Source organism: Chrysochloris asiatica, unplaced genomic scaffold (assembly GCF_000296735.1).
Source record: "Chrysochloris asiatica unplaced genomic scaffold, ChrAsi1.0 scaffold00013, whole genome shotgun sequence".
Taxonomy (NCBI): Eukaryota; Metazoa; Chordata; class Mammalia; order Afrosoricida; family Chrysochloridae; genus Chrysochloris; species Chrysochloris asiatica.
The window spans coordinates 14337772-14347970 of record NW_006408531.1 but is presented as its reverse complement, the minus strand read 5'-3'; the positions used below and the strand labels follow the sequence as shown (position 1 = coordinate 14347970).

General features: G+C 39.8%; 1 protein-coding gene across 1 annotated transcript in view; it reads right to left on the bottom strand.

Annotated features, from left to right (window-relative positions):
- Positions 1 to 10199, bottom strand: part of MAP3K5 (mitogen-activated protein kinase kinase kinase 5) — a 311649-nt gene that overhangs the window by 83211 nt on the left and 218239 nt on the right. Inside the window, exon 16 of the mRNA XM_006834631.1 lies at positions 6798 to 6931. Coding sequence (XP_006834694.1) covers positions 6798 to 6931 — 134 coding nt within the window. The remainder of the gene's footprint in view (positions 1 to 6797; positions 6932 to 10199) is intronic.

The window sequence follows — 10199 nt, the reverse complement described above, 5'->3', positions numbered from 1 at the left end:
CAAGTGTGGCAGCGGTAGTGAGGTTGGCCCAGGATCGAACATTGTTTCGTTCTGCTGTGCATGGGGTCGCTATGAGTCGGTTCCGACTCGATGGCACATGACAACAACAACAACAACCCACCACCCTCATCAGTGTAACTTTACTCTGCCCAGAAGATGAACATTGCAAATAGTTTTAATGCTCATTCTAGAACCTTCTGAAAGGCCCATCAACTCTTCAATAGTAAAGTATAATAAAACCATTTACAACCCAAGTCTCTCTGAGTCACTTGCCTTACTGTGTCTACCATGTTTGCTATTATAACAGGATTTTCACCCAGTCTTAAGCAAGCTTCCCCATTCAAAGACCAGACCAGCTTTAAACCAGGCTTCGCAATCATGTCTGTGGTCTTTGTTGCTGTTTCTAATTATAAAACAGGAATATCGTGTATTTTGGGAAGAACACTTTTGATTATTATTTGAAGCATTGTAATGCTTATAGACTCCTCTAACATTCCCGAAATCAATGTAGTGCTAGTATAATTTTTGCATGTTGTTGTTGTTAAGTTCCATGGAGTTGGTTCCGACTCATAGTGACCCTGTACAGGGTTTCTGAGGCTGCAGATCTTTATGGGAGCAGAAAGCCTCATCTTTCTCTCACAGAACAGCTGGTAGTTTCGAACTACCGATCTTGAGGTTAGCAGCCCAATTTGTAACCACTACACTACCAGAGCTCTTTACAGAAATAAAATAGAGTGTCAGCAAGTATGAATAGAAAACCTACACCATGCCTGAATTTAAAATTTTATTTTATTTTTGCTGTGTAGAATGGAGGTTAAAGTGTAAAAGGTGCCGACTATGAAAGACAAATGAAAACATGATGCCTGGCTTCAGTCCTACATATAGAAATGCTCAGATCCTACCATGGCAAACCCAGCAAAGCAGAACGGATTTTTTTGAATGCCAATAAAATACTGGAACTGGTTATCATTGCATTATATACTATTTTCATGAAGCCATCATGTCTCACGGTTCCTATTAGATTTTATTCTTGTTTTTCAAGGGAAGCTATTAGCAGGTTACAAAAATCAAAATTCATTTATTTAAAATAAACTTTTACAACCTATGAAATCTTACTCAGGAAACAGACTATATAAATAGAATTCCATTTTAGATCTTTTCCTCATTCTTTCTTTAGAATCTCTGTAGAAATCCTGAAGGGCAGGACTACCACTCAACATCTTAGCAGAGTAGCAGTCAGGAAGAGCAGTGCCATTCTGAGATTTGCTTGAATAAGATGCCACGTCAGATGCCAATATATCAATTCAGTACTTAGTTATCCTCAATGATGAAGACTTTCATATGGGGTTTAAAACACTTTATACCAAGTCATGATTGCTTTTCACATATATTATATAGATTAGTGGAAAGTATTGTGCTTATTCTACTGGTTTAGATTAAGATGATCAAATAATTGGAAGCAGACAATTCACTCTATTTTGAACTAAAGGATTTTGCCTCCTAACCCTCTTAAAAATCAAACTGCCAATGCTTAAATTTAAGAACCTTGAGAAGAAAATAGCTGGCCCTCACTTCTAACCCCTGCTCATTATTTAAACTAAGGATAGCTCAAAATCTCCAGTATTAGTACAGACTCAATTTAGCTAAGAATAAGAAAAAACTCTCTTCCTTTTTTGAAATGATTGGGAGTATCCAACAAATGCCAAGCACTAAATTAGTATGAGATTATTATTTGTTTAGGTCAGTGAATCTGCTTGTCATCATTCAGGTCTCAATTCAAATGTCACAAAGGCTTCTCTGACTACCACAAGCTGAAAACGACATCCTTTCTCCGGAAGTCAGGAGCCCTGGTAACACAGTGGGTTTAAACTTTAAACTGCTAACCACAGGGTAGATGGTTCAAAACCACAAGTTGCTCCAAGAGAGAAAGATGAGTCTGTCTACTTCTGTAAAAATAAATTGATAGTCTCAGAAACCCTAAGGAGCAGTTGTACTGTGTCCTACAGGTTGCTGTGAGTCAGTGGGCCTCAGGAATCCAGTGTTGCAGGTATCAGTCATATCAGTTATTTTTCTGCCTCTGAGTCTTTAGTGTGTGACTTTCAAAGGTGACCTCCAGCCTCCTTATCTCCATTCAGACAGTAAGAGGAAGAAGGAAAAGAATGCATTGCAGAAATATCCAGCATACTTTTATCTGTTCTACTGGCCAAACGTGGCCACCCTTCACTACAGGTAGGCTTGGAATTCTATGACTTTTTAGCTGGACATCTGTTCTCACTTATCTGTCAGCTTGTCACACTGTGGTGGCTTGTGTGTTGCTGTGATTTTGGAAGCTATGCCACTGATTTCAAATACCAGCAGGGTCACACATGGTGGATAGGTTTCAGTGAGCTTCCAAAGTAAGACCAGACCAGGAAGAAGGAATAGAAGGTCTACTTCCGAGGGATCAGTCCCTGTAAATCTTATGAATAGCAGTGAAAAGAAAACAAAAATCAGAACCAGTAAACTAAAACTAAAACCAGAAAACAATTGAACCAATAAACAACATTATGATAAACAGAAAAGATAGAAGTCATCATGTATTTCATTTTACTTGGATCCACAATTAATGCTCAGGAACGCAGCAGTCAAGAAACCAAAGTTGCCTTGGGTAAATCTGCTGTGAAAGACCTCTTGAAAGTGTTGCTTTGAGGACTAAGGTGTTCCTGACACAAGTGGTGTTTTCAATTGCTTCATATGCATGTGAAAACTGACCAGGGAAGAATTGATGCGTTTGGATTATGGAGTTAAGGAATATTGAAATACCACGGACTACCAGAAATGTGTTAGAAGAAGCACATTTAGAATGTTCACAGAAGCACAGAAGGTAGGCTTTCATCTCACATACTTTGGACATATAATCAGGAAGGACCAATTCCTGGAGAAGGTTATCATGCATGGCAAAGTAGAGGATCAGCGAAAAAGAGGAAGATCCCCCGCAAGGCGATGAACTGACGCAGGACTGCGACAATGGGCTCAAACATAACAATTGTGAGTCTGGCGCAGGATGGGGTAGTGTTTCCTTCTGTTGTACGTGGGGTCACTGTAAGAGTGGACTCAATAGTAGCTCACAACCTCTTCTGATGTGTCTGGAGACCTTCAAAATATCACTGGTGGTGGTGGTGGTCTTTATGTGCCGTGGAGTCAGTTCCGACTCATGACTCATAGCAACTATGCATAGGGTTTCTGAGGCTGTAAAGCTTTACAGGAGCAGAAAGCCTCATTTTTCTCCCGCAGAACCGCTGGTAGTTTCAAACTGCTGACCATGAGGTTTGCAGGCCAACTTGTAACCACTCTGCTACCAGAGTGCCTTTCAGAATATTACTAGAGATTAATATGTTGTCACCCTGGAGAACAAGGGATCGGTAATCAAATACATTATCTTTCTTCCAATACTGTTGCTGTCTCATGAGTCCAAAAATATATCCTTAAAGCAAACAAGGGCAGGAATTTTAAGTCTTCATTAATAGTTTGTCACAATATTGAATTCTTGACTTAGAATTTGGAGAACAAAAGGAGAGAAAAAATTAGATAACAGAAGATATTAAGATATATCTTTAGCTTTGAAAAAAATGATTGATTAATGTATAGGCTTCTCCAGAGCACCCCATTCTGTGTCAAGCCCCTATTTATAACCACCCAGACCAGTGGTTTCAATGTTGACTGGGTATTTGCATCCCTTGCTGTTGTTGTTGTAGAGTGCTGTTGAGTTAGTTCCGACTCACAGTGACCCCCGTATAGGGTTTCAGAGGAGCAGCTGGTGGGTTTGAACTGCTGGGCTTGTGGTTCGCAGTCCAGTATTGATCCTACGGCATCTCTTGGAGGTAAAACAAAACAAAACAAAAACCAATGTCCAGAATTTTCAGAGGCCTGAGGATCAGGGTTTTTAAAAGCTCTTTATTGACCTTGTATGTGACTCTACATAAGCAGGGGACTGCAAACCACTAGGCCAGCAGCTTGAGCCCACCAACCTTAATGCTCCCGCAAAGATTTTTGGCTTCAGAAACCCTATACAAGTTTGCTATGAGTTGAAACAGACTCCAAGGCACCTAACAACAATAGGTCCTGAGTGAAGAATCACTGATCAAAACCACCAGTTCAGGAGTGTGTAGAAAGTTAGATGATCAAGCCATCCGAAGATGGGGAAAGATTATGAGGACATGCTCAAATCCACCACCTTTCATTTACGTGAAATCTGATTTTCTATATAGAATATAAGGGCCCTACAGAAGAAACTGCTATACTGTGATTTTCCCTTACAGATGGAAGTTACTCTGTGTACACTGGATCCTGCAATAGTCACACCCATCCATCCAGCATTAGCAATTAATTATCCATGGGAGTAGTCAAACGACTCAGGGGCACACAGATGGAAAAACCTTTCTTAGCTGTATCTCCATGATAACAACATGACAGACTTCATTATAACCTCTTTACACTGGTAATAAGAAGATGCTCTGAACAACACTCCTGTTCCAGGGGGATGTTGGCCACGCAAATGTTTTCAAGCAGCTGGTATTACCACGGCTGCACTGCCACAGAACAGGAGCTGAAAGCATGGCCACAGCGTCGGTGCCTTTTGTGTGTGTACGTGGCAGATGAATAAGCTTAAACTACAAAGGTCATTTTAAAAGCAATTTTAAACTCATTTGGCAGAAGGTGGAAAGGGGATGTGATTAAGGTAGTTTTGAGCCTATTAAATTTTATATCATTTTAAAATTTACTCTGTATTTACTGTTTAAAGACCTATATTGTTGTTGTCAAGTGCCCTTGAGTCAGTTTCGACTTATACTGACCCAGTATAGGGTTTCCAAGGAACTGCTAGTGAGTTTGAACCGCCAACCTTATGGTTCAAACCAACCTGGAAGTCCAGTACTTATCCTACAGTGCCACACCAGGACTTCAAGGGCATATATATATATTTTTTTTTTTTTATTTTATTTTAAACCTAACAACTTTATATATATCACTACTGTTTTTAAGTACTGTCGAGTCAGTTCCAACCCATAGTAACCTTGTACAGGGTTTCCAAGGAGCAGCTGGTGAGCTTGAACCACTGAACTTGCAGTTCAAATCAGCCTTGTAGTCCAGTGCATTAGCCCACAACAGCACACCAGGACTCCATATATCACTATAGGTATTTCATAAACCTACATCACTATAGTTGATTGAATAAATAATTCCTACCACTGTTTTATGACAATTCATTATTATGTCTTATGAATTAACCACAAGAACATTCTAGAACAATGCTATAAAGACTATAAAATTGAAAACTATACATGTGGCTGACACTAATTACTAATTACCCAACTTTCTCTAATTTTGTTTGAAGAGACAAAATGTCCAGCTTAAAAGCTATCAAGTTTCTAGTATTAGGAGTGGTCAGTTTTCGCTAGTGGAATAGAGGTGGAAGTATTCTAGGTATTTCTGGTAAAGTATGGTTTTCCTTTTTGTTTTTACTGTCTGGAATACACATAAACAGGCTAGAGGCAGAGCAGTCATCTTTGAAAGTCATGCACTAAAGAAGAAGAGGCAGAAAGCTAGATGGACCTTGGGACACGGGGACATGGGATGGAATGTCGTTTTCAGCTTGGGGTGGTCAGAGAAGGCTTCTCTGTGGGCTTGCCATATGGACTGAGATCTAAAGGAGGAAAATGAAGCAGCCATGCCAAACCTCACTGTGCCTGATGAAAAGTAGACACCACTAAGGTTAGACCCTAGTGTGCAAGGGATGGAGAGGAGGGGAAGCCAGAGAGGAGGCAGGACATCATGGCTTATGGTTTGAAGTAAGGATACTGGGCTTTATGCTCCTCTTCTTTGATGGTAGTGAGGTCTCTACCTCCTGCTTCTGGCTCATTTTATACTCATGTTAGAGTTCCAAATTTTTACAATCACAGTAACTCTGTTAACAATCATTCACAACTGAAATCTATCATCCTATCAGTATCTTCTCCCACCTTCTCATATCTAGACACATCTGGAGGAGTTCTTTGGTGACAAAAGCAAAGATGAAAGTTAGAAGAGACATTTTAAATCATTCATACCACCACAAAACCCACGGGGCAGTTCTACTCTGTCCTATCAGGTTGCTAGGAGTTGGAATTGACTGATGACTATGAGTCTGACAACAGAAATGCCTAATTAGCAAGTTTGATTTAATGTATATACAGAGAACCCTGCACTTAGGCATACATTTATTTCATGAATATATGAAATATATATAATAATGGACCATATATTGGGCTACAAAAAATTCAACAGATTACAAAGATTGACATTCTAAAGACCATGGGCTTTGACCACAGGACAGCAATTATTTGCTAGAGAAACCAATGATTGAACAAGAGTACTGAATGAAGGAACAACAGATAAGCCTGTTGCTAGAGCTGTTCAGTTTTTCAATAACTTTCCTGTTCCAAAAATCTCTTCCATTTTCCACAAAGCCCCATTCTATATCACTCAAGCCAATTCTGCCAGTGCCTATTCTCTATCTATCTATGTAATAAACACACCACTGTTCCATGCAATCTCAGTCCAACACACATAGGGTCATCCACTCTTCTACTCACTGGAAATCCTGCTATTGTTACCTTACCCACCAGGGTCTTATACTGGAATCACTGAACAATGGTCACAGAAAGCTAATTAAAACAATGGAGTTTTCAGACTTTCATCTATCACCAAAATGTCTCCTAAAATGCTGTTAACAGCCCAAAACACTTTCAGCAAACATCTTTGATTCTATCCAGTTACTGTACCTGCTGTCTCTCTCTGGGATTTCCTTGATAGCGATCCTGACTTGGTTGCTCAGGTCTCGGCCTGCATACACTATGCCATAAGTGCCTTTTCCTAAGACGACTCTGTCTCCATTTTCATCATATTCATAGTCATACTACAAAAGACAAAATGGGAGAGAAGATTGAAATGTTAGCTGCATTCCACATTTTTCCAAAGAGCATTTTCCAGTTATTATTGCTGAAACGTGTGAAATAAGATGACAGTCTAAGAAGCAGCTTCAGCAACTAAAAATAGACACTTTCGCAATGCCAAACAGATAGTGTGTCCATGTTTTCTGCTATGAATGCCATGGGAAATACATACTTAAATCCAGAATACCAAGTCTCTAGAAGCCCACTTTGATTCTTTCACCCAATAAATCCTGTTTTTCATTTATTTTGATAGAAGTGTGATTGGTATCACCGTCTATTAATACCTACCATATCTAGTTAATTTTTCTTTTGTTTCTCAGCTTTTGGTACTACTGTCAAAGTACTACTGCACATAGAAGAATCAAACCACTGAAAGGTTTGAGTTGATAGGAGAATGTTGAGGTCTTTCAGTTGATGATGGCAAAACAAAGATCATTTTTACTTTACTCTCAACCTCCTGAGACACAAACCATTTAAAACTAAAGAACAAAAAAATATCTTTAATGTAAAAAAGAAGTTTCTACAGCCCTTGGGCTGAATTGCAAACTGCAAAATGTATTAACCAAATTTGGATAAAAGGACTGCAGTGACTATAGTAGGCATCTGGTCTAGACCTTCCTAACCTAGAGGCACCATCTAGAAAGACTCATCCTTTGTCTCAAACAGAACTACAGAATTTATGGTCAGGTAGCATGCTGGTTACGAGGTGGGCTGCTAACCTCAAGGTCAGCAGTTTGAAACTTCCAGCAGTTCTGCAGGAGAAAGATGAGGCTTTCTGCTCCCACAAAGATTTACAGCCTTGGAAACCCAATACAGGATCGCTGTGTGTTGGAACTGACTCAATGGCACTTAACAACAACAACAATGATCAAATCATTCTATGCAGAAATAGAGAGTAAAACAACAGACAAGCAGGAGAGAATGCAAGAGCAAGCTCCTTTTATTGTCTTCGTTTCCCTGGGAGTATAAAACTGGCTCACCATTGGATTCAACTCACATAAGGGTTTGAGCTGGCCATTGAAAACATGATTCCCAATATACATAAATTAGGAAATAAAACACTTAAAAAATGGCACCAACCATCCCTCCCATAGCATCCTCCACTGGGCTCAACAATTCATTACAATGGTCATATAGAATTGGATACTATCCTCACATTACGGAGTTTACTAAAGAAGGAAATAGGTAACAACGCAGGATCAGAAAATGCTCAAGATAAGAACAGCTTCTCTGCTATGTCCAAGGGCAGGCCTCTCTCTGACCTGGGACCCTCAGCCAGGCCAATGCCCTGCTCAGGCAGTGTTACAGAACTCTTGTTAGTGCTGCAGACAAATGTCTAAAAGATACTCCACTCTATTACATAACCTCAGCTTGAAGGTGCTCAACTCCAGCTTGTTGGTTCAGCAAATCTAGGTCCCCAATTAAGTGCCTGGAGGTACGTCACTTCACACATGAGTTTCCTGCCCAAGGGCACTCAGCATTACTTGCTTGGTGGTCCAGGAAGCCCACCACTCTGTCTAATGCTCTGTCTCTTACTTCTGCTGCTGCTAGTCTTCTGCTGCTTCTTTGGCATCACAGCCTTCGGTCCCTGGGTTGAGGAGGTCTCAGAGTCAAAAGACACACTACACTCCTAGCTCTTATGTGTTAATAGTAAGATCCCCTGCCTGCTTCTGAGATGGCTCATTTTATACTTAGGTTAAGAGTTCTAAATTTTTACAACCATAATTAACTCTGTTAACAATTATTCACAACTGAATCCTGTCATCCTGTCAGTATTTTCTCCCATCGTCTCTTATCCAGACCCATTAGGAGGAGTCCTTTGGTGGCAATAACAAAGGTGAAGACTAGAAGAGACATGTTAAATAATTCATACCACCGCAAAGCCCTATGGGGCAGTTCTACTCTGTCCTATAAAGTTGCTAAGAATTGAAATTGACTTGATGGCAACGATTTTGACAACAGGAATACCACAATTAGCAAGTTTGAGCTAATATATATAGAGAGAACCCTGTACTTAGATATAAATTTCATGCATATATGAAATACATATGATAACTGACCATACATTGGGCCACAAAAATTTCAGTAAACTACAAAGACTGACATTATAAAGACCATGATCTTCGACCACATGACATTAAATGTAGCCAGAAATATATGTGAAAAACAAACAATCTGACTTTTAAAAAATCAACGGCTTGAAAAAAAGAGAGCATGTGAATTATAAAATGTTTGAAAAAATGACATCTGAAAGCATTAAGCACCAAATGCCACAGAGAGTTATGAAAATGAAAAACTGTCCTGGTCTTCAGTTGTTGTTGTTGTTGTTGTTAAGTGCCATCGAGTCGGTTCCGACCCATAGCGACCCTGTACAGGGTTTCCGAGGGTGTAAATCTTTACGGGAGTAGAAAGCCTCATCTTTCTCCCGCGGAGCGACTGGTAGTTTCGAACCGCTGACCTTAAGGTTCGCAGCCCGATTCGTAACCACTACGCTACCAGAGCTCCTTTGGTCTTCAGTAATTGAGTCAAAACCAATCAAAGCAAGCTTGAAACAGAACAAGTTAAGTGGTCAAGGAAATACAAAAATAAGATACTATTACTATCTAAAGACAGAAGAAGAGGGGCTTCTGATTTGGACAACATGATGAATGAAGTACCTGACCTGAGACCATTCCTGCTAAAATTACCTGTTACTCCTGTTGTGTGCCATGGAGTCAGTTCCAACTCAAAGCGACCCTGCACAGGGTTTCTAAGAATGGCTGGTAAGTTTGAACTAGTGACCTTGCAGTTACCAGTGATTATCCTACGGCACCACATAGAATAAAATAGATATGCTTGTTAAAAAAGAAAGATAATTGCCAGGTAATTTTATAATAATTGACCATATATTGGGCCACAAAATTGTCAATAAATTATAAAGACCTGTAAAAACAGAAAGAAAGAAAATGCCAACAGGTGCTAGAAACGAAGATGAAGAGGCAAACGAGGTGTGAGTACAAAAACTGACGCTTCTTCAGCTCCAGCAGTATGGATGACGCAAAAGTTTAAGCTTCATTAATTTAGGTTTTCTGTAAAGGGCCAGGAAATCATCCTTTTAGAAATTTAAAAACACTTTTCTAAATAACTGATGGGCCAACAAAACTGTCATTTGGGATGAGGCTTTCTGCTCCCGTAAAGATTTACAGCCTCGGAAACCCTGTGCAGGGTCGCTATGAGTCGGAACCGACTCCA